This window comes from Notamacropus eugenii, chromosome 1, assembly GCF_028372415.1.
Source record: "Notamacropus eugenii isolate mMacEug1 chromosome 1, mMacEug1.pri_v2, whole genome shotgun sequence".
In the NCBI taxonomy this organism is placed as follows: Eukaryota; Metazoa; Chordata; class Mammalia; order Diprotodontia; family Macropodidae; genus Notamacropus; species Notamacropus eugenii.
Genome location: NC_092872.1, coordinates 180592081 through 180616496, shown reverse-complemented (window position 1 = coordinate 180616496; position 24416 = coordinate 180592081). Strand labels below are relative to the sequence as shown.

The 24416-nt window shown below is 53.2% G+C and overlaps 2 protein-coding genes across 3 annotated transcripts; one reads left to right on the top strand and one right to left on the bottom strand.

The window, feature by feature from the left end:
* Positions 1-64: 64 nt before the first annotated feature.
* On the bottom strand, positions 65-2278 carry FBXL15 (F-box and leucine rich repeat protein 15). The gene is made up of 4 exons (XM_072621040.1): positions 2130-2278; positions 1694-1847; positions 1005-1510; positions 65-473 (listed from the first exon to the last, which is right to left on the bottom strand). The coding sequence occupies exons 1-4, from the start codon at positions 2168-2170 to the stop codon at positions 284-286; spliced, it is 891 nt and encodes a 296-aa protein (XP_072477141.1). The 5' UTR covers positions 2171-2278; the 3' UTR covers positions 65-283.
* Positions 2279-7542: 5264 nt separating this feature from the next.
* PSD (pleckstrin and Sec7 domain containing) lies at positions 7543-24365 on the top strand. Of its 2 annotated transcripts, none has more exons than XM_072621018.1 (16): positions 7543-8312; positions 8547-8649; positions 9562-9910; positions 10476-10919; positions 12168-12362; positions 12674-12754; positions 13069-13154; positions 13612-13670; positions 13792-13881; positions 17640-17683; positions 21201-21391; positions 21575-21645; positions 21856-22013; positions 22161-22305; positions 22664-22813; positions 23258-24365. In XM_072621018.1, exons 1-16 carry the CDS (start codon positions 7647-7649, stop codon positions 23489-23491), a joined length of 3066 nt encoding a protein of 1021 aa, XP_072477119.1. In that variant the 5' UTR covers positions 7543-7646; the 3' UTR covers positions 23492-24365. The 2 variants fall into 2 exon arrangements, with proteins under 2 accessions (XP_072477119.1, XP_072477116.1); XM_072621015.1 differs by having other exon boundaries at positions 13069-13181.
* The last annotated feature ends 51 nt before the right edge of the window (positions 24366-24416 follow it).

Genomic DNA, 24416 nt, shown 5'->3' with positions numbered 1-24416 from the left:
AACATATACTAGGACTGTCCTTTTCTTCCAGGTCCTCTCCCAACAGCAGCAGAGTTGCACCAGGTTCAAGTAGCCTTTTATTTCTATCTTTTCCCAGAGAGCTGCTTCCCCCCAGTCTCAGTCCAGCACTCTTTCTCTCTCCCTCTTCCCCCTCCTCCCCAAGTGGTGACACTATTCAGGCTCCATCTCACCTGGGAGCCCTGCCCCCCAGCGCTGGGTGTTCCCAGATTCACAGTCCAGCTGTGTTCACCAAACCTCCAATCCTCTGCCCTTCACTGATTGGTCAGATTTGGAGGTTGACAAAGGGAGCAAAGCCCACAACATCCTGTAACAGGACAAGGGCCCGCTGCAGGGGTGGTTCCACGTCTATGTCCACACCACGTTTCCTCAGGGCACTCAGGCTGGACTCAGCTACGTCATGACAGTGACGGACCCGAAGTGAGCGCAGCCGGGGGCAATACTCTGCCAGGGTCCTGGGTGGGGGGCAGGTAAAGAGGGTGTGTGAGGGCCTGGAGACATTCCCTCTCCCAGAAGGCAGTAGGGGGCCTTAGTGGTCATCAAGCCCAGCCCCCTTGTGTAAAGAGGCCCAGGGAGGGACAGTGATTCCCCTCAGGTCAGTGGCCAAAGAGACTAGAGAGCCCCCAAGAGGTGGCGGAACTGTTCTTGAATTGGAAGACGGGCCTTTGGTTCTATTTCTAGCCCTTTAACAAATCACCGTGTGACCATGGTGAAGTCACATACTCTGAGCATTTCCTCATCTGTATGCGCAGAGAATCGGCTCAGAATCACAGAATCTCTGATTTAGGGAAGCTCAGATTGTACAGCACCATCTCCTCGCCGGGAAGAATTCCCTCTAGAATGCCCGCTAGCGTGGTGACCCCGCCTCCACTTCCTACAGCTTGCACTGATGAGGTCGCTCGGTTTAATCGTTAGTAAGGCTGTCCTTTCACTGAGCTCCCTACCTCGCCTGGCCCACCTGAAGCCCCAGCCCCTGGGCCCAGCACCTGATGGCATCGCTCCGCACGCGGAGACAGCCGGTGAGGTCCAGGTGTTCGAGCTGCGGGCAGCACCGGGCTAGCTCCTGCACGGTGGCGTCCCCCACGTTCGCGTTGACAGCCAGGGAGAGGGATCGGAGCTGGGCCCCGCGGTGCTGGGCCAGGTAGGTCACGGCCGTGTCCCGCAGCTGTCGGCACGCCGTGAGGTCCAGGGCCTCTAGGCACGGGCAGCGGTCGGCGAGGCCCCGGAGGGCCAGCCCATCCACCCAGTCGCAGTGGGCGAGCGAGAGGCAACGCAGCTGCGCGCAGCTCAAGGACAGGGTCACCAGGGCCCGGCGGCTGAGCCTCCCGCAGCCCGCCAGCCCCACGCGCCGCAGCCCGGGGTTCCGGCTCAGCACCGGCTCCAGGTCCTCATCGCACAGCCAGTCACGGCACGACTCCAGGCACAGCTCCTGGAGCCCCTCCGAGTCCCGCAGCAGCCGGCCCAGGGCTGCCCTCGGGACCTGCGGGCCCACCTGGGGAGGTGCCCACGGAGCTCACACCTGGGTCCCGGCCCGCCATCTCTTCCCCCCATCCCCTCAGCACTCCAGTCCTCCGAGGATCCCGGATCCTCGCCCAACCTGGGGCAGGTTCCCACTGCGCCCGCACGCCCCGCCCCCCAGGCCCCGCCCCCATGCTTCGGGGAGGGGAGCAGTCACCTGCGCCGAGTCGAAGCTGCGCAGGCGCGCCAGGTGCAGTTGCACGAGCGCCTGGAAAGCTTTGCTGACGCGCTGCAGGTGGAGCAGCTGCCGCAGGGGGACGCGGCCGAGGATGTGCGGGAGCAGGACGTCCTCCCACGGCAGGTCCAGGAGCCTGGGGCGGGGACAGGGGACCCCACGCAGTCCCTCAGGTTTGGGCAGGGGCCCCCGAACCTCACCCCACGCGTGACCCCCTGAGTCCTCCCCCACCCCCAACCATGTCCCCAAGAGTGTCTCTCGGTGGTGTCCTCGGGATTCCTACGGTGCGGGGCTGCAGGACTCTCCCAGTGGAACCCTTCCTTTCATCGTCCTTCCTTCCCTTGCCCCGCCTGACCCAGTGGTGAGAGCGGGGCGGGGAGGGTGTTCCCCTTTTCTGGGCCCCTCCCGCCCTCGGTACCTGACGGCCTCCGGCTCTTGCTCCCCGCCGGACGGCTCCATCTGTAGCCCCTAAGTCTCTGCCAGTCTTCGTTGCGCCTGCGCAGAGCTCCCCTTCGGCGCCTACGACGGCTCAGGAGCCGCCTAGCGGCCCATCAGACCTGTTCAATCGATCGCCGTCTCCCAGAGCGTCCTCTACTTAAAGTCTCCCGGCGGAACCCTGAGCCCAAGGCGAAGAGGGCCTGGTGGTTTTGCTTGTGGAAGGGCCTGCGCGTTGCTGTGGTTGTTGAGCTCGGCGGGTGCGAGTACGAGAGTGAATGTCCCGCTGCTAGCTGGTCCAAAGAGACTGGAGGCTGGAGCCGTCCCTGGATCCGGAGCCTGCTTACCCCTGGGAGCACAGCCCTGGCAGGGCTGACTGGGAGAGGAGCATTGGTCAGGTGCACTCTCCATCTCCTTGTCGTTTGCCCAGTTCTGCTCTGCCTAGCTAGCTGACTCTGGACCAGTTGTTTCCTCTCTTAGAGCCTCAATTTTCCAGCCTATAGAATAGGTGTGGGGTGGACGAAATAATCGATAAGGACCCTGACAGCTCCAAAACTCTGTTGTGCCTGAATGGGCGAGTCCAGCTGTAAGCACAGGGAATGGTAGAGTCCTGCCCCCTCCTCCGTCCCTGTCCTTGTCTGTGAGGTAGTGAGACTATGAGCCCCCCCCCTTCCCCCATGCATTCCCCAGACAAAGGGCGAAGACTTCCTTTTCCACAACCTTTCTACCACGTAATTTCTGAGTTGGAAGGGTATTTGTTGGTCAAATAGCTTCTAAGACAACTGAGTTCCAGAGGCTCCTACAAATGTTGTGTCCCTCAATTAGAATATAAGCTCCTTTAGGTTAGGGACTGTCCTAGCCTTTAACACAGTACTTGGAACTAGTAAAGACTTAATACATGTTTTTCGTTCTTTTGAAGTGACTCTCAGTCATACATCAAGTTAGCATCACAGCTGAGATGAGAATTAGGATGTAATGACTCTTAAATTTAGGATCTTTCTTGCCCCACATTACCTCTCTTTTCTGTATCTCCATTAGTGTAGCAACTAAACATTATTGGGCACACAAGAGGGCACTATTAGGACAGATCAAATACTCTTGCATCCATCTTCTCTAAAATGTGGGAATCACAGTTCGGCAATTCTTTTTGTCCTTACAACACCCCCATGACATGAGGACATTTCACAAATGTGTCCACTTTGAAGGAATCTGTGGAAAAAACCAAGACAACTCTCCTGATGCACAGCCCTGGGTCACACTACTTTCTCAAGGGGATGTTCCAGTTCTGTACCACACTGCTTTTTACTAAACATTTTACTTTTGGATAACAATGTTGGGAGGCAGGAGGCATCCGTCCACAGCTCTTTCAGCTATCAGCATTGAGGATACCCCTGGTGGCCATGCTGAGAAAATTGTAGAAGCAGCAGAATCAAAACCTTATTTCATCTTCTGCCTATTCTGATTTCTCCCTGGAAAACAGAAATCTCCCAGGAAACTTGCTCCCAGGGGCAACTTGGTCCTTATTCTGTCCCAGACTGGGAGGGTGGTAAGGATGGAAAAACTACAGCAAATCCAGTTGGGAGCTGGCTGAAGTCTGCAGGTCAGTGTTCCTAACTAATCCTTTTATATTTGGATCACTCTGAAGCCATTGCTCAAACAGAACTGCCAGTCTGGGGCTGGTCTGTGGTCTGCAGAGCCTTTTCAACTATCTGTGGCTTAGAGAATGCAGTGCAGGAATTGATGATGGGGAAGGAACAGCATATTTTGGACTTTGTTGGAGTATAGGACCTTAAAAGTCACCAAATTCTTGTACCATTAAAATGTGGTGGTGTAAAGAAAAAAAATACATGTCATCAAATGGCCCAGGTTTGAGACCCAGCTGGAACACAAACCTGTGTGTTTCATTGGTTTAGTTACAGCCTCTCTGAGGTCTGGTCTTCATCTGAGAGGGGATGATACTTATGCCACACACTTCTCAGGGATGTAAATAAAATAAAATATATTGAAAAGTGCTACATAATGATCATTGTGTTAATAGTTTGTGGCAGTTATTAAGCTTTACCTGGGCTTTTGTAGGACTTTATCTCTCCTTCCTGCCTTGAGTTTCCTGAGGGCTAGGTCCCCATCTTCTCCTGTGTCTTATTTCACATTATTCTCCTTTAGGCCTTCCTATATTCCAGCCTAACTAACCTACTTCTTTTACTTTGACATTCCATGCTTTTGCATAGATTGCTCTGCTTTCCTGGAATATACTTTCTCTATACCTCTGCTTCTTAGAATCCTTAGTTTCCTTCCAGGATCAGCTCAGGATGCAGCTCTTATAGGAAGCCTTCTCTCTTATTGATGCTCTCACCTTCCTCAAAATAATACTATATTTATTGCTTTAAATAATATATTCCCACCCAGTTTCTTAAGGGGAGTGCTTAGTATAGTGCCTTCCACATAGTAGGCACTTAATAAACGTCAGTTGAAGGATGAAATAAATGTGTCTCCTCTTCAAGATCGAGCTTGGAATGAGGCTTTGCACACACTGGTCCCCAAGAGCTGTATGGATTGCAAATACTCTTTCGCATGTGATCTCATTAGGTACAACAGTCCTAGAAAGGATGCCGGACAGGTGTTGCCCTCCTTGTCCAGATGAAGAAACTCTGAGCCAGATCAGATTGATGATTTGGCAGAGCCAGGTGTTCCTCAGTGGAGCCTGGTCTTGAACCATAGAAATATCAAGACTGGAAGGGATCTGGTTTAATTTCATTTTACAGAAGAAGAAACATGCATGAAAGGGACTTGACTTCCAGGATCATACAGCGCGCCATGTGGAACTAGAACCCAGGTGTCTTTTCCCCGATTGGTCTGCACGGTGCCGGGCACCTAGTAGGTGCTTAATAAATGCCTGTTGAATTGGTTTTGGGGTTGGATTTCTGCAGAAAGGCAGAGGGAAGTTAGTTACACCTGAGTGGAAGGAGTCTAGAAACCTGGGACTGCGAGAGGCAAGGGGTTGGCACAAGGATGCCGTCCTTCATGGGGCCCCGCCCCTCGCGCAATCCCCCTCCTCCCCGCCCCCCCTTTGTTCGGGGCAGTCAAGGCGCCTGCGCAGTGAGGCCCCCGCCGGGCGCTGTCCCCTTCAGCACCACGCGGAACCCGCGCAGCCCCCTCCCCTTCCCGCGGTGAGCCCCGAGCGCCCCCGTAGCACCCCTTCCCTAAGCTCACCCCCTTGGTCCCCTCTACCACCCACTGCCTCGTGCTCTACAGCCCCTTCCCTGCCCCGGCGCGTTACTATAGCAACCCTGGGCCGCCCGCCCCTAAAATAGACCCCGCCCCTGCCCAGCCAAGGTCACCCCCTGGGGTCACTCCGTCCTGTCCCCTGCCTCCGAGCTTAAGGCCTCGTTTCGTCATTCCGCCTTGACCCTCCAGATCCTGTCTGGGGCCTCTGAGAAGTTCCTCCCGCAGTCTAGTCTCTGCCCCTCTTTCTGTACCTTCAGGGGCTTAGGCGTTGGGGCCATCCTGTATTCCTTTGTGATCCTGGACTCCTGGGTTCCAGTCTCAGTTCTACAGTCTGGGGAGGGGGTTATCTCAGCCTCAATTGTCCCTCCATTTCCGGAGGGAATTCACCTCCTGCTCATTGGAAAAGTGGCCTCAGAGAGCAAATCCAGGGTGTACACATGTGCTGTGTAAGTAGGATATGTATGTGGTGTGTAGATAGGCCCAGTGCACAGTATGTAAGTGTATATGTGTGTAGCATGTAGTCCTAGGAGTGGTTTATAGCTAGGACACTGAGGTGTGTGGTGGTGGTGCATGTATCCAATGTGTAACTAGACATGCATGGGATGTGTAACACGTGTGTGATGAGGCACATGTGTGTACAACAGAGGTTGGATTGCATATAGCAAAACCCCTGCATTGTGTGTAACAGGACATCTGTTAACATCTGGCATATGTGGCATGCAATGAAAAATGTGTGGCATATAGCAGTGCATGCATAGCTGCAACATGCATGACATTCAGGCACATACCATGTCGAGGCACAGTCTAAATGAGTGACATATGAGAACATGTGTGACATGCAGCAGGACATATGTATGCTGTTATATAGGACCTGTGTAGCATGTAAAAGAATTGTGTAGTGTGTGGTCAAATCCACATGGGTTGGAGAAGCTTGATCCCTTTCATTCCCTGAGAACACAGTCGCAGGCACAGCAGAAACCACCCCAGACTCTCAGAATCCCCTGTGTGTGCAGGGTATGAGGTTCAATCTCCTCCTCCTGGGGCCTTAGAAGGTGTGTGTGTGTGTGTGTGTGTGTGTGTGTGTGTGTGTGTGTGTGTGTGTGTGTGTAGGGGGGATTAACTGAGCCCAAAGCTGAGCTGGAGGAAGGAGGGGAGGGAGGCGGGACCAGCTCAGGGTGGAGGGAGATGCTGGAGCAGCACGGTTGCAGGAAGGCTCATCCCGCTCTGGCTTGCTCTGGTTGCTTGGCCTGCAGCAGCGGTGAGTGTATGGTGTGGTGTATGTTTGGGGTATGTGATGGGCTGGGTGGTAGCCTCACCTCAGGGGAGTAAAAGATGAGAAGGGGAAGGAGGAGGGGAAGGAGATATGACAAAGTAGAAACAGGAGCACACTAGCCCCCACCCCAACAAACACACACACACACACACACACACACTCACCAGTCATCACACTCAAGGTCCACCCTGATCTTTGCCCCATTCTCTGGGCCATCTAGATGCCTGGACCAGAATCAGGTGCTCAGCCTAGTCTTGTCTGTGTTAAGGTACATTCAACCCAAAACTATTCAAGGGATTGGGGAGGTGGGGAGCAATGGTAGCAGAGGTGTGTGTGCGCCTGTATGCTAATCTATGTGTGTGCTTCTTTATTCAGACCCCTTTTCCCCTCACCACCCAAGTTCTTTTCCTTCTGCCTGTCCTTGCGTAACCTCCTCCCTTCCCACCCCCACTTCCATTACTACGCATCCTCCTCAGCAGGACCCAGAAGGGACTCAGTTCAGGAGACTCAGGCCCTGAATTACAGCCATCTCCCCTTCCTAGACCTTCCGGTCCCCCCTACCCCATTGAGTTGCTCCTGGTTGCCATGGGGACACCTAGAGCTCAGGCCCACATGCCTCCTGAAATAGCTTCTATTCCCCCATCTTACCTCCCCATTCAGACCAATTATTTATGGAGGGAACTTTGCATGGGGCAGAAGACTAGACTGGACTCCAGGACTCCTTGTATTTCTCCCATGCTTATAGGGCTGTTTGGGATGGGTGGGTCCCCATCTTACTTGTAGGGGAGGGTAGAAGGGAGAGATTCAAATGGGTGTTTAGTGAGCCTCAACCAGAAAGGATTATTGACTGTCTTTTCTTAGGTTTCTCTTTTCAACTCACCCTTGTCTTCTCCCTCCTCCTCTAGGCCTGTTTGAGGAGCATGCCTTCCCCCAACCCCACTGCTGGCCTCACCCTCCTGGCCTCCCCTGCCTGACCAGTTCAATCCCTGGCCTCCCCCCAGCATGGCCCAGGGAACCATGCGCTTCTGCTCTGAGGGAGACTGCGCCATCTCACCCCCTCGATGCCCTCGAAGATGGCTTCCAGGGGGACCTATGCCCGAGAGCCCCCCAGGGGGTGGGAGGGCCCAACTGGGCATGTATGGCAGTATGGGCTCCCTCATTCGACGAGTGGTGGGTCCTGGTGGTGGGAGCAGGGAGTTAGGGCGGGTGACAGCACCTTGTACACCACTTCGGTGTACACCTGCTCCCCAGAGCCCTCCCTCACCGGCTGGGCCACCACAAAGCTCAGTGGTCATCTTCCGCTTTGTGGAAAAGGCCAATGTGAGGACAGTGAATGGGGGCCTCAGTAGAAGCCTGGACCTTGGGTCTCCCTCTCCTGGTACCTCATCCCCAGCCCAGCGACTTGCCTCCACCCTTGCCCCTAGTTCTGGTTCCAGTTCTGGCTTGAGCCGGAAGCTCCGGCTGGAGGCTTCCACTTCAGACCCACTACCTGCTGGGGGAAATTCAGTTCTCCTCACTGCCCGATGCTGCCCCCTGCCTGGGTCCCCAGCCCAACCATCCACAGGTGGAGATAGCCTCTATTCCTCCCTCCCAAATGGTCTGGGTGGGCCTCCAGAGGACCTGACCACTCTACTCCAAGGGCCCTCAGGCATTAACTGCCAGAACCAGGTATGTGCCCCCTGTTCCTTCCCACCCTTACCCCTACAACCCCAACTCCTCTAAAGATGCTGAGATGCCCTGGAATCAGAATCTCATGAGAAATCTTGTTGTCCTTGTGTCCCTGCTGAATCTTTCCTTTTCTTTCTGAATCTCTCCATGGGTCTCATCTCTGTATATTTGATTATCACTGTTACCACCTTTTGCTCGGTGTGTATGTGTCTGTCTCCCATCTCCTTGTCTCAGGGGGAATGCTGCTCCTCTCCCCGGGAAGTGTCTGCTCATGCCCAGCGGATTGCTCGGGCCAAGTGGGAATTCTTCTTTGGCTCTCTGGACCCCCCAAGTTCAGGTAATGAAGGGGCTGGGTGGGAACAGAAGGGAATCAAGGGGAAAAAGCTGCTCTGAACAGGGTGCTTAGGGCTGATCACAGATTTAGAAGTGGAAGACATCTTACAGGTCATCTAGTGCAACTTCTTTTTACAGCTGAGGAAACTGAGGCTGGGAAAAGTTTAAATAACTTTCCCAAAGTCCAAGTTTTAAAAAATGGCAGAGCCAGCATCTCTGAATCCAGGCCATAGTCAGCCAGTTAATAAGCATTTATTAGGCTCCTACTTTGTTGCCAGGATCATAGTTTTAGAGCCAGAATGAAAACCCAGAGACCATATGGCCCAGACCCTTATTTTACAGTTGAAGAAACTGAGGGAAGTTAAGTGACTTGCCCAAGGCCACACAGGTAGTCAGTGACACAAGTAAGTAGAATCCAGGATCTTTGCCTTCTGAACCACTGCTGTTTCTGCTCTGTCATACTGCTTCTAGGACATGAGGAGAGACTGTCTTATCCATCCATAGTGGGGGTCCCTTCTTCAGCCTTTATGTATTATCATCTTAGGGCTGAACTCAGAACCTGGAGGCAAGCAGTTGGCAGAAAGAAATACCCCTGGCTTTCTTTTGCCCCAGCCTGCTCAGTCTAAGGCTAAATCAGTTAAGAGTGTGGAGATCATAAGACCCAGAGAAGGGAAGGTTAGTTCTGCTTGGGTCTCAGAACTATCTGACTGAAGATTCTGAGTTGAACTTGCAGCAGAGAGATAGAACTCAGACATTGGAAAAAACCAAACTTCTGGCTCATGATAGTAGTGGGAAGCTGACTCCAGTAATCTAAGGGGCTGACAAGACAAGAGGATGAAGGGGAAAGGAAAGGAGGCACTAAGTTAGTCAGAATGACCTCCCCAATACCCTTCTCTTCCTTTGATCTGTGCTGCAGGTTCCCAACCTCAGAACCAGGAGTGGGAGCAAACATCAGCTAGAGTCTCCAGGGAGGGGTTGGGGCATAGCTCTGAGATGACCACAGGACGGGTGACTAAATATTCAGAAACTGACCTGGACGCAGTGCCCCTTCGGTGCTACCGGGAGACGGACATTGATGAGGTTCTGGTGGAGCGAGAGGAGGCTGACTCAGCTATTGAGAGCCAACCCAGCTCAGAGCCCCTGGGTACGGCCAGAGTCCTCCAGCCTGCCCCTCGGTCAGTCCCCAGCCTGGACAGTGCCAGCGAGGAGGAAGACGCTGAGGAAGAGGTGGACGACGAGGTGTTCGAGGCCTCAGAAGGGGCCCAGTGAGCAGGCCAGGGCTGGGGGCGAAGGGCAGAGGACTGGGTCTGGGGGATGGGGGCAGATGGGCCTGAGGGAGAATGCAGTGGTGATTGTCCTGTTATACAAGGTCAGAGGAGGCAGAACTGGGGGTTGAGTCAGGAAAAGACCATGGGAATTGCAGGGTAGCATATGGAGATGGGTGGGGACCCCTTTCCCCTGGCCCCAGGGTCCTTCTGAAGCCTCATCTCCTTTCTTAAGATGATGACAAAAATAGAATGGAGAGGGGAGGGGAAAGGATCATGGAGAGTGAGATTAGTAGGGAAAGGAGAAGAGGAGGAGGAGGGGAATAAATATGAACAGGGCAGGGTGAGACTAGACAGGGCGACCTGGTTTGGGAGAAAAGATTTTTTTTGTAAGGGATAACGTGCCTGGGTGACCTGGGCTAACATAAGAGTAACAATGGGAGAGAAGCTAGTTGCTCTTTGGACTGGGGAGGGAGCAGAAGTGGAGGGAGGGGGTGGGGGGCAGCCCCTTGGCCTCTGGACCAGCTCTGACCTCTCCTTCTCCCTGGATTCATTCGCCACCTAGGCCAGTGGCCACGCTGAGTCCCTGTGGGGCCCTCAAGTCCCCACTGCCCTTCCTGCCAGGCTCCAGCCCATCTGCAGATGGCCCAGACTCCTTCAGCTGCATCTTTGAAGCTATCCTAGAGTCACACAGAGCCAAAGGCACCTCCTACACCAGCCTGGCCTCCCTGGAGGCCCTAGCCTCGCCAGGCCCCACCCAGAGTCCCTTTTTCACCTTTGAACTGCCCCCCAATCATCTGGCCCCCCAGCTTGATCTCCAGCTGCCAGCCCCATTAGCTCCTCTGGAACCTGATTCAGGGACCAGCTCAGCTGCCGATGGACCCTGGACAGAACGTGAGGAAGAGGAGGAGGAGGTTAGAAGAGGGGTCGATTCCACTCAGAACAGGGCTCCACCTAGCCCTTGTCACTCTGAAGACAGCTTTGGTTTAGGACCTCTGCCTGTGGGTAGGTGAGTGACCACATTGACCCTTAATCCCTGCCTGAGAAACCACTCTGGGCAGGGAAGGATCTTTGACTGGGGTTGTGGAGGAAAGATGGGAGGGGACGGCAGAAAGGGGGCATAGGGAGGTTTGGAAAGACTTGTACCATTTTTCCCTTCTGACTTTGGGGTGTGGTGTGTTTTGGTTTCTTAGGACAAGAAGTTCTACTTTGGAGAATAGGTGTTAACAAAAACACCTTCATTCTACTCTGTCCCCTAACTTTTCCCCTCCCCTCCTTAGTACTCATAGAATTAGCAAAGGCCATTACTATGTTTGGTTCCCCTGGGAGGTGGAGACAGACTGGAGGAACAGATACAGCCAAAGATTGTGTGTGTGTGTATGTGTGTGTGTGTGTGTGTGTGTGTGTTTGTGTGTTCTTCAGGAAGCCCTGTTCCCTAGAAAATCATCCCCTGACCAGGAGGAAACTGGCACCCAAACGCTGCCATTTTCATAGCCACATTCTAGCCCCTCAAGACCCTTAGCACCAGAAATCTCTATCCTGTTTGCCTGGAAGGGACATTTCTCCTAGGAGTTGGGTGTGTGTATGTGCAAATCTCTGGTAGCATGGGGGTTTCACATAACTTTCTCCCCTTCTCCTTAGTAAGACCCTCTTTCAGCAGGGAGGCAAGGAGTGGGGAAGTTGCCCTCTGCTGAAAAAGACTTCTGCCCCGCCCCCAGCTACCCTTGAAGTGTGGTTTCCATGGCAACTGGAGGGGGTGGCCTGGGAGACAAAGTTGCTTAGCAACCAGGAGTTTCCAGTTTCTGTCTCTGGGGCCAGGTGGCCCAGGGAGGTGGGATGGATGGGAGCGGGGAGGAGGAGGAGAAAGGGAAGGCCAGGAGAGCACCATTTTTCCAAAGCTTCTAACCCTAGAACAAGAGAAGGGGTAGATAAGATCAAAGGCCTAGAAAAGCACATTTTTTCTTTCCTGCTGGCCTGCTTCCAACAGCCTACCCTAGTCCCAAGGCTCCTGAGAGTTAGAAGATGGAGCTAGAGCTCACACTACAGCAAGAAAGACATGGGGTAGATTTGAGAAAGAATTTTCAGGGAAGAGTTGAGATACTGGAGGCTAATGATGAAAACAGACAACCTTTTCCCTCCCCTTGTTTGTCTGGGATGAAGGCAGGGGTTGACCAGGATGTTTTTTTGGAGGATCCCAGGAGACTCAGGGGTCCTCCCTCCTCATCACACTCTGAACCTCATTGCCACTCCCCTTCAGTGACCTCCCTCTGAGCCAACTGGTGTCGGATTCTGACTCGGAGTTGGACAGCACAGAACAGCTGGCCCTGGGTAGCACTGATACCCTGTCCAATGGGCAGAAGGCTGACCTGGAAGCTGCCCAGAGGCTAGCCAAGCGTCTCTACAACCTGGATGGCTTTAAGAAGGCTGATGTGGCCCGGCATTTGGGGAAGAAGTATGGAGATGAGGAGGGAGGGCTGAGCCATGAGGATATTCTGGCCCTGGGGGTGTCCTGGCCCTGGGGTGTCATGGCTTCTGAGGGTGTCTCCTTACCTTCCCTAGCCCCTGAAAAAGTCCCTGCCTTGCAGATTTTCTTGGCTCCAGGGTTCTTCCCAGACCTAACCTCTTCCTTTCTTCTTGGTTGACTAAGCACCAATTCCACTGACTGAGCTTGAGCACTTGGGGTGTCTGGGTGTGGGGCAGCACCAGGGCCACGTTATTCTCCTGGCCCCAAGCATAACTCCCCCTCCTGCCTTGTCCCCCCAGCAATGACTTCAGTAAGCTGGTGGCTGGAGAGTACCTCAAATTCTTTGTCTTCACCGGAATGAGTCTGGATCAGGCACTCAGGTGGGTTCTTTCTCTCTTCAAAGCATCTGCTGGAGCTAGGAGGGGATGCCCCATCCTAATACATACATAATGTGCCAGCTGGACCCAAGCCCAAGAAGCCAGACAAAACCAGACTGTGAACTGCTTTTAAGTGCCTGGGTCTCAGCTCCACCTCCACACAGGGCAGTGTGTTACCCTGTCTCCCCCTCCCCAGGGTCTTCCCGTGCCATTCAAGATAGCATAGGGGCTCAGGTATGGGCTGGAAACCAGAGGGTTGCAATGACATTCCATGCTGGTGATAATATCCATCTTTTCCTGGGTCTCCTTCTCCCCAGGGTGTTTCTGAAGGAACTGGCTCTGATGGGGGAAACCCAGGAGCGGGAGAGAGTTCTGGCTCATTTCTCCCAGCGCTACCATCAATGTAACCCTGGGGCCCTGTCTTCTGAGGGTGAGGGGATTGGGAGCTTGGGGGTAAGGGGGTGGGGAAAGGACCCTCTTCTCATAGGCACATACCCAGAGACAGAAGGGTACATTCACTTGGGCATCTGGGTATGCTTAGGTGTGAATGGACATATAAGTAGTAACATGAACTTGTGTGTATGCATACAAATATTTATGTATCTTTGGGGGAGCCGTGGAACTTCAGTGGGAACATTCATGCTTTTGTAATGTTCAAAGCTTATCGGCACATTTAGCTATCCTGCTGTTGAAGTCATTTAGCTGAGGGTCTGTTCCTTGAGTCAGGTTTCTACTCCTCTATGTGGACAGAGCCCTGGGGTCTGGGAGAACCACCACGGGGGAAATAGAAAGCCCTAAGTGGGGCTGGGGAGAAGAGGAGACAGAAGGGGGTCTATACTGACTAGCTCCCCCCTCCCCAGATGGAGCCCATACTCTAACCTGTGCTCTCATGCTGCTGAACACGGATCTTCATGGCCACGTGAGTGGAGAGGCTTGGGGGTGTAGGATACTGCAGGCATTGGGAGGGGCAGAAGAAAGGGGACTGGGCTGATTTCCCCATAAACTCATGGGCTTCTCTATGTCCCCCACCTCTCTTTTAGAACATTGGGAAGCGAATGACATGTGGGGACTTCATTGGGAACCTAGAGGGCCTCAACCAGGGGGGTGACTTCCCGAGGGAGTTGCTCAAGGTAGGGGCAGTATTGGGCTACCATCTGGAGAGGAAACAGGCCACATTTTGTGGGAGGAGGCTGGATCACATCTGGGGAGGGAGCTGGTTTACATCTGAAACTAGCCTGAAGACTGTAACCACAACCCTTCCACACACCCCCTCCACACAGGGAGTGGGGGGGGGGGGGGGGCTTTGTTTCTGACTCTACATGGAGGCTATGCTCCTGTGACTCAGACCCTGAGCTCCTCCCCCTCCCTACTAGTCACGCAAATGCTAAGCCCTACGCCTGAGAGTCTGTTCGAGGTTTGTGCTAATGTGTCCTAACCATGCAGTCTGTCTGTGCAAAACTGGATGAGAGTCACTAATGAAGAGGAGGGGGAGGGAAGTGACATCTTGCAGAGATGCACCCCTCAAAGGCTCTCATATATTCTGTCACATGAACTCCCCCTCACCCCCACTTTTGTTTTCCATTCCCTGGATCCAATCATTGTATCCCTGGGGGAAGAAGCAGGGTAGGGAGTACATCCTTGTACCATGGGACTCCTAGAGTGACCCTGTCTGCAGAACCATAGGATGTCAGAACTAAAAAAAAGGCCCTGAGAAATCACCCAGTGAAATTCCCTTATTTTGCAGGTGAGGAAACTGAGGTCCAGAGAAAGACCTGTCCAAAGACCATAAAGTGAGACAGTTATAGAGCCAGGACTAAACCCTTATTTCCTGACTCCCTAGCACTGAGTTTTGTCATCTGTATCATTCCATTTTGAGCAGAACAAGAGGAAATAGCAGCAGAAGGGAGGGGGCTAAATGTGAGAAGGAGCCAAGGGACCCTATACTAGGTCTCCTGTCTTTTAGGCTAGTGTTTTTTCCACTATGGCACAGTTTTACAGGCATACAAACCTAGGCCAGAACAGGGCCCTGGGCAGGGCAGAACAGGAGCAGGGGGAGGAGGAGAGAGAGACTGTCTTGGGTAGAGGCTTTTAGGAGAGAGTGGAGCATCCTTCCCATGTCTCCCTCCCTCCCTTTCCTCCCATCTGCATCCACATCCCCAGGACTCTCTCCTTTGTACCCTTGGCTTTCAGTGGAGGGGCTAAGTAGGAACTGAAGACTGATAACCTCCAAGCTGTAGGAGTAGGGTGGGAAGGCATCTTTTTATACCTTAAGCTCCGACCTTACATCGTAGATCCAGACATTCTCCTCTCCCACACTGACACACACTGCACACCTGCAACAGGGGCATGATTGTGAGACTGTGTGAGCAGGGGGTGTGTCTGTGAGTTGAGCAAATCTGTCTTCCAGCTCCGGTGAGGTGTGAGTTGGGCGTGTCTTGTGTTGTTTATGGTCTGGGTTGGGGTTGGGTATACAGGGTTCTTTCTAATCCGCCTCTTGGGTGGGATTATTTTGGTCATCATATCCATTCCCCTCCTTCCCGATCCCCCCCCCCCATCCTATTTCCAGCTATGGAGCTTAGAATATGGAAAGATGGGAAAGCCTGACATCAAAATTAGAATAAGGGTTTTGGTTAATATTTGCTGCCCTTCCCATCTCCTAGTAGAATCCCTAGAAACTCCCCCTCTCCAGGATTTCTTCATCTTCCTCCCCCAGCCCCATCCGGTCCAGGAGCCCCCGCCCAGTTCCCCTCTCCCCTCCCCTTCTCTCACCCTCTTAGCTTTGTCCCTCCCCTCACACCCTACCTAAACCCCTCTTCTCCCTCTGCCTTCTCCTCTCCCCCCATCTGTCCTTGTCCTCCTCTCTCATTCCCCGGGTTTAGCGCCCCACTCCCTGTCTGGGACTCTCCTTCCCTCTCCTTCTCCCCCTCCTCCTTCCATCCCCCCTCCCTCTACTCTCCCCCTCCCCGCCGCCTCCCTCTCCGTTTGCTGCAGAGCTGAGAGCACCAGCGCCGCCGCCGCCACCGCCGTGGTCCATTCCTTTCTGAGTCTCTCCCCCAACCCTCCGCAGGTCTCCCGCCGTCTCTCCAGCTCCGTTGGGTCCGTTTCAGGGCCAGAAGGGGCTGGGGGCGTGCCGGAGAGGGGGAGGGGGGTGCTGAACGTCTGCGGCCCCGGCCCCAGCCTGGGTCCCTGCGCCGTTCTTACGGGTGGGGGTGGAAGGAGGGCTGGGGGCGCAGGGCCCGGGGATGGCGGCAGCGACGGGAGGGACCCGGGGTCGCTGAGGGCCGGGGCCGGGGCCGGGGCCGGGGCCGGGCTGGCCGGGCTGGCCGGGGCGCAGCATGATCGGCGTCAACAGCATTCACAGCAGCGCCGGGCGGCTGCGCTCCCGCTCGCTCTGCTCCGTGCGCTACGGGCGCAATTACCGTGGAGGCGAGACCTTCTGCTACGGCTGGCCCCAGCGCTCGCGCAGCCTCAAGCCCGTGCTCTACACCGACCTGGTGGTCAGCCGCCTGCAGAGCCGCAAGAAGAAGAAGACGGTAAGGGCGGGCGGGAGCTGGGAGCGGGTGGACCCGTCATTTCGCGCCCGCCGCTGCCCCCGCTGGACTGGACTGACGCGCCCCCGCAGGGACAGAGGGACGGAGCGAGCACCAGGCAGGCGGGCGGTCTTTGGGGACGGCTCGGGGATAAGGGAGGGGACCAGGATGATGAATGGGGGTGGGGATGGGGGTATCCAAGAAGGACTCTGCTCGTGGCTGCTTTGGAGGCTGGGGCTCGATCGGGAGGCTGGCATAGTGTCTGTGGAGGGAGGTAGCCGGTGATGGAGCTGTGATGAGGGTGTTAGGATTGCCTGTGAGGGTAGCTGTGGGGGTGTCAAGTTGTGAATGTGTATCTGAGATGTGAGTGTTGGGGATGAGAACCGGGCGTTGCATATATGAGGGTCGTATGCCTGCGTGCATGTTGTATATATGAAGGTCGTATGCCTGGGTGCATGTGTAGGAGACATCAGCGCTTGTTTCATCACACAATATGCTCAGACATCAGGGTGCATTGGGAGCCGCCAGGACCCCCCACGGCCTCATCCCCAACAAACATATTACCTGTGCACTTGCATCCTTATTTTGCATCTGTACACAACTCACATGTACACGGCATCATACACATAATTCACATGCTCACATTACAAACCACCATTCCTTCACAAGGCAAACTGACAGAAGAAACACCCCCACAGTCACACTAACACAGGCAAGGAAAGCACACGCTCATGCAGAGACACCCCCACAGACAGACACATACTCACACCCTCCTGTGAGTGCAGGGGTCCCATCTCCAGCAGCCTCTTCTTTCCTTCCCCAAGCCTGCAGTTCTGGTGGTGCCATTTCCACTGGAGGACGAATGATTGGAAATTGGAAGGAGAGGAGAGACTCCCCCACCTCACCTTCCCATCCACCCAATATCCTGGTCATTTCTCCCCTGGAAAGGTCTGCTTAATTTAGCAAACATTGATTAAACATCTGCTGTGTGCAAGAATGCTGTTCTAGGCATTGGAGCAGATACAAGAGTCAGTCCCAGGCTTGGGTGTTTTGAGATTCTCTCTTTCTTGACTTTGGTAGCAAAGGGGAGGGACTGGGAAGCAAGGTTCTGGAGTATTTCCTAGGATGTCGTCCCCCAACTGAGCCTCTGTTTGGTTTCTATATCAGTTAATAAGAGTAAAAGGATCAGGAAAACATGGAGCTATTCTGTCTAGCTTCCCCCATTTCCCCAAGCCGAGACCTGGAGCAGTGAAGCCAGTGGTGGTGGGAGGGCCTGGTTGTATCCTGGGGAGTAGGAACTGCAGTGAGTAGCCTCAGTCTGTGCCTGCCTCTGAACTGTGTCTCTCCCTTCTCTCTAGGCTCTGTACAGTTCTATCAAGAATGAGAAGCTTCAGTGGGCCATGTGAGTTCCTGGGGAGATGGGGTTGGGGGAGAACTAGAATGGGTAGCAGGGTGACGGGCCCCTTCACTCTCCTCAGCTCCTCTCTTCCTTCTTTGGTGCTAACAGGCCAGGCTCTGCCTCTCATCTCCAGGCTGTTATGACAGCATCAGTGGAGGTTTCTGGGAGGAAGGAGGGGAGAACATCCAAGGGAGTAGTCCAAGAATGGGATGTTTTGAGGGAGACAGCACTAGGGGAAAGCTTGGTCATATGAAGGGATTGGAGAGGACAAAGACCCAGGTGCTGACAAGTTTGGGACAATTGAGCAGTGAATTTAGTGTGCGCCCCCCCCCCCCATATATAGAGGTCCTTCCTTGATCTTGGGAGGAAGGTGGATATTACTGAAGGAGATGTGGTTCCCAACATTAGAGAAGGAAGTGGATTTGCTCATTCCTCTCAGTTGGTTAACTTGCTAGTCTTTACTCAGTGTTACAACATGGATGCTGCTCTTGAGGGAGGTGTGTTCCCCCACAGTTTAGCTGCAAGGCAAGGTTCCTGCATGAGCTTCCTCAGCTTCCTTCATCCCCACCTCAGAACTCTAGCCTCAGAGCAATAGGATTCCTTCTTTCTCCCCAAGTTAACCATTCCACCTTGGTTCTGCTTCTCTCATTCTTCTTGGGATTTTGCACCATTATGTATCTTCTTTTAGAGTCATTGAATCTTAGTTGAAAGTTATCTCAGAGGCCAAAGCCATCTAATCCAAGCTTTGCTTGTGCAGGAATTCCCCCCAAACATCCCCACAAAACAGTCATCCAGCTTTCTTCACTTGAAATCCTCTGAGGGCTGTGGGGGAGAAGCTACTTCCTCTGGAGGCAACTGATTCCACTTTTGAACAGTTCTAGTTATTAGGAAATGAGTCTGCCTCTTTGCCACTTTCAGTACCTACTGCTCTTTTATCTTCAGTCCTATCGAGTAATAAGCTTCTCAGGGAGCACAGACTGTTTTTGATTTTGTCTTTGTACTACCTATGGATTAGCACAGTACCTGAAACGTAGTAGGTGCTTAATAAATGCTTATTGAATGAATGAATCTCTTCTGCTTTACTTCCTTGCCTTCTGCCTATAACATGTTCAGGTCTCCCCTATTCCAAAACAAAACTAAACCAATCCTCTGACACTACTATATCCTCAATTTATCATCTCCTCTTTCTCTTCTCTTTTTGCTGTCAAAGTTCTAAAAGGAGTGGTTGGGATTTACTGATCTCACTTCCTCCCCCACTCCACAATTTAACACTGTACTTTGTCCTCCATTTCCACTAGTCAACTGAAAGTGCCTTTTCCTACCCCCTTCTTGCCTAATCCGATGACCCCTTCTCAGTTCTCTTCTTCCTTGACCTGTGTTGTGTGTGTGTGTGTGTGTGTGTGTGTGTGTGTGACACTATTGACCATCCTATTTTTTTAATATTTTCTCCTTTGGCTTCTGTGATTCCATATGGCCTGCTTCTCTCCCTGCCTTTCTGACCATTCCTTTGCCCCCTTCACTGGCTCCTCCTCTTCCTCTTCCAGGATCCCAAGACTCTGTCCTTGGTCCTCCCCTGTTCTCTCTCTATACTCTAATTCCTGGTGATCTCATATATTCCTATGACTTCCATTTATTAATTCTCAAATATACATCTCTGGCCTCAATTTCCCTGTTTAGCTCAAGCTTTGCATTTCCAACTACTAGTAGCTGGAGATTCCAGTGATGAAACAAAATATAATTCCTGCCTTCAGAGAGTTTATAGTCAAACAGGGGCCTGGTGTATCCCCCATGTATATCCAAAACCAAACTCAACATCTTCCACTCCAAAAAGCAGCTCTTGCTTCTGACCTGACTTCCTCATTTCTGTTAATGGCATTGCTATTCTCTCAGTCACTCAGGCTCAAAACCTCAGTCATCTTTGACTCCTCCCTCTTCCTTGATACTTTATCCAAACAGACATCAACATCTCTTAGGTCTGTTTGTTCCCTCTTTTCATTTCTACTATCATCACCCTAGTAATTCATAGATCTCTCACTGAGATCATCACAATTGCTTCCTAACTCTCCCTCCTGCAATCTAGCTCACAAATCCCTGCCAGAGTAATTAATTGTCCTAAAGCACAGCTCTGTCTGGTCATGTGCTCACCTTGCTGTATTCAAAAACCTTTAAGGTTTCTCCATTGACCATAGGATGAAGCCTAGAGTATTTAGTATGGCATTCAAAGCTCTCCCTAATCTGACCCTAATCTATCTTTACAATTTTATCCCCCTCCTTTACTGTAGGCAAATTATCTCCCAACACAATCCATGCTTTCTCAGTTCTGTACTTATGCTCATGGTCTGGACTGCCATCCCTCCAAACTCTGCTTGCTTAAAAAAAAAAAAAAATTCTACCATACTTCAAATTGGTACCTTCCATGAAGTCTTCCCTGATTTGGCCTCGATGGAAGTAATTTCTTTCTTTTCATTGCTTTAAGTATTATATTCTGATTTGTTTGGTGTTAATCTTTCTGGGACCATGCTTTCTATTTCTCTGAACTCTCTTATCCTGCACATAATTAGTACACGGTGAACATTTGTTGAGGGAAAGAATGAACAGGAATCCAGTGAAAAATAAACTAGTTGAGTTTGCTCAGTTATGTGGTGAAGTCCGCACCTACGATCACAGTAAGCCAGGGTGACCAAGAGTCTTCCTAGTATTCCCAGAGGAGAGTGTTAGCTTTGTCTTGAAGGATATTTTTGGATGCTTGGAGGAGAAGGCCCGGCCTTCAGAGAGAAAGGAGGAATGGTGTAAAGGGAGATGAGGAAAGGGAACAAAATGGAAAAATTTTGTACTAATGGGGCCAAGAAGCAGTTGTGAATCCATAAATAAGAGGTAGCTAAAGTTACATATGCTCATCTGAAGGGGCCAGAGACCACGACTCTCTTTCCTACTGGCTGACTCCAGTGTCTCTTGCTGGTTGCTCTAGATCCCAGATGGAAATTGCCATACGTCAGATTATTCCTTCCTTCTTCCTTTACTGCCTCCTTCTCTGATAGGAGGAAGAAGAAGAAGAGGAGGAAGCCCTGTCTAGAATCCTCCAGTCTTCCTGTGTTGTCATTGGTTAGCAGAGCTATATATTTAATCATTTTAATTGGTGTTGCTGACTGAACCAATGCTCCCTGCCAGCTTAGCCAGGCAGTAATAGGGGATACAAGGATGCTAGGTCTGCTCATTCATCATGAAAAGGTCCCCGGGAGTAGTAGTAAGCTCTTGCAATAGTCAAGCCATTGATTTATTCAATAGATATTTCCTGAACACAGTCTCTATGTGTAACGTCTTGTTCTGCAAGCAGTAAGGTTTTAAGGTTTTGGGTAGAATGAGGGAGGCCCAGCCCCTGTCCTCAGATAGTCCCAGGTTTAAGAGAGAAGCCTTGGCTAAGGTTGTTATAGGGAGAGAAAGAGCTCATAGCTGGAGTTGGGAAGAACCCTGGGAGGCTGGAAAGTGGTTGGGTTCCTGGACTGAGCCAACTGTCCTGCAGCGATGAAGAGGAACTCCGCCGCTCCCTGTCTGAACTGGCTGACCCAAATCCCAAGGTCATCAAGAGGGTCAGTGGTGGCAGCGGTGGTGGCTCCAGCCCTTTCCTGGACCTGTCCCCAGAGCCTGGTGCTGCCATTTACAAACATGGCCCCCTGGTGCGCAAGGTGCACGCGGATCCTGACTGCAGGAAGAGTACGTGGGGAGGGGGGAAACACTGGGACAAGGGTGGGGACGTTTGGGTCCCCCGCAGGGTCCTTTTTCTGGATTTCAGCCAATGAAGCTGAATGAGATGGGAACAGGATGGGTTGGTGGTATCACTCTCCTCCTCCATGGCCATATCTGTGAATCTGTCCCTCCTAACTCTCCTCCACCCAGCGCCCCGGGGGAAACGTGGCTGGAAGGCTTTCCATGGCATTCTGAAAGGGATGATCCTCTACCTACAGAAGGTGCCAGGGAATGGGAGGGAACCAGGGGAGTGGAGGGCAGGGGAAGGGTTGGGTCTGGTTGGGGTTTCTCAGTGCATCCATGCTGCCTGAGACTTGCCCTGGAGGATATGTGTGCTCAAAATATAGAGTGAGAAAGCAAGGTCATTGGAGGATGGGTCGGATGCTGGGGCTGGTCCTGGGACAGGCTGAGCTGTATCTGTGCATTGGCAGGAGGAGTACCAGCCAGGCACAGCTCTGGTGGAGGAAGAGTTGAAGAATGCCATCAGTATCCACCATGCCCTAGCCACCCGCGCCAGTGACTATAGCAAGAGGCCTCACGTGTTCTACTTGCGTACGGCAGACTGGCGGGTTTTCCTTTTCCAGGCACAGTGAGTCACAGCCCTAGACTCATTACGTCCAGTGTAGAGTTCCCAGACCCTGGAGACCTGACCCTGGTCAGGTTCAGAATCCTTCCCATAGTGGTGAGGGGGTGCCTCTACCTGGGCCTTAGAGATCTATCCCCACCTCACCCCTAGGAGCTTGGAGCAGATGCACTCTTGGATCACCCGCATCAATGTGGTGGCAGCCATGTTCTCTGCACCCCCTTTTCCAGCTGCTATCAGTTCTCAGAAGAAATTCAGTCGCCCTCTGCTGCCCAGTTCTGCCACCCGCCTCTCCCAGGTAATGCCCTCTCCTCTCCTGACTTTCCCCCCTTGGAGAAGAGAAAACTGAATTTGGAGTCCAAGGACTCCAAGGTTTGAACCCTACCTGTGTCATAACCCTCCTCTTGGGTGATCTTGGGCAAGGTCTCTTCCTCTCCCCAGATCTCAGTTCCTAAAGCAAGGTGGTTTTGGACTCAATGACCCCTAAACCTCATCCAGCTCTACATTCTATAGTCTTCTAGGAAATACCCCAATCGAGGCCTTTTCCCTCTCTTAAGAATGCCCCTGGACTGCTCTCGCTGCCCCTGAGGGATACAGGACAGTGGGCGGGTGTGGAGGTCCCATTGAGACTCGTGGTCCTTCCCTTCCCTGGGCAGGAGGAGCAGGTGAGGACGCACGAAGCCAAACTGAGGGCCATGGTGTCCGAGCTCCGGGAGCACAGGGCTCACCACCAGCAGCCAGACAGGAAGGCGAAGAGCAAAGAGGCTGAGGAGCAGCGGCAGAAGGAGGCCTACCTGGAATTTGAGGTGTGGGGTTGTCACCCCTCAGCCCCAGAGCTCTGCAGGGGCTGCCCCGGCCCACCCCTTCAGCCCCAGTCCCTCTCGCTTCAGTTGGGAGTATGTGCAGGGAGTGATGTGAGCATGGACAAATTTGAACTCTGCCTCAGTTTCCTCATGTACAAGATGAGAGGATTGGGCATTCTGGGAGGCCCAACCCCCAGCTCCCCACAGATGACATGTGATCCTTTAGAATGTGCCAAGTCATGTGGGCTCAAGTCCCTGAGATGGCAGGGAGGGGTCCTGAATGGCCCTAATCCTGAGTCCTCAGACACAAGCCTGAGCTAGCCTCAGTGAGGCTCTGGAGAGCTGGTCATGAGCAATGATGGGCTCTGGGCTCTGACATCTTCCTGGGGCTGTGGAGCCAAGGGGCAGCTCTCACATGCCCGTCTCCATGCTCTCTTCCTCTCTCAGAAATCTCGTTATGGCACCTACGCAGCGCTGCTACGGGCCAAGCTGAAGGCGGGCAGTGAGGAACTGGAGGCTGTGGAGGCTGCGCTGTGCCAGGCTATACCAGGGGGCATTGAGGATGGGCTCCCTGCATCCTGCTCCAGCCCCACTCTGCAGCCCGAGCCACCTCCACATGCCAGGCCACACCGCCCTGGTCCTGAACCCAGGGTAGGGGGCAGTGGGCGGCAGAAACCCTGACCCGTGGGTAGGGGCCAGGAGGGAGGGGACAGCGACTGCCAGCCGGCCACCTGCATGACCTCTGACCCTGCCCCAGCCAGGGCCTGACTGCGCCGGACGCGGGGCCCCGAAGGCACCGTGGACACTGCCCAAGCTAAGCCCCAGGGGCTGGGGCCATCCACCAGGCTCCCCATTTTGTGATACCATTTTGCACTTTTTCTTATTCACTGGTGGGAGGGTTGAGGGAGGGATCTTTCAATGACATTTTTTTGGGGGGGAGGGCACATGCTAGGGGGCCGCACTTTCCTGCTTTCTATTTGGGCCTCCTGGACCCCTCTCCCAGACACCAGCAATCCCCCCTGTCTCGGGCCTTGTCCTGGGGGGATGGTGGGTATCCCCAGGGGTATGGAAGACCTGAGTCTCTCAGGCTTTCCTGTTTCTCTGGGCCCTCAGCTGTAGGCCGAGCTGGTTTTCTCTCCTCTCTCTCTCTTTCTTTCCTCTTCTCTCTCTCTCTCTTTCTTTCTCTTTCTCCCCCCCCTTATCTTCTCTCTCTCTCTCCCCCCTCCTCTTTTCTCTCTCTCCTCTTTTCCCCCACTCCTCTTCTCTCTCTCTCCCTCCCCTCCTCCTTCTCTCCTCTTCTCTCTCTCTCTCTCTCTCTTTTTCCTCTCTTACCCACAAGGGCTTTCTCTCACCCTGGAGCTGGAGTGGGGTGGGATGGACACAGGGCCCCCAGATGATTCAGTTTCTGGCAGGGCCTTAATGCCCCCTGTACATAAGACCTGTGGCAGGGGTGCTGGGGGAGGGGCAGTGACCCCAAAGCCCTCCTTCTGGCACCTTTGCCCCTCCCGACCCCACCTTCTGTATAGTCCCCAACACAATTAAAACCTGCTCTGGAGCCCCCGGCTACGTCCTGACTCTTTCCTGTGTCCATATGGCAATGTCTACA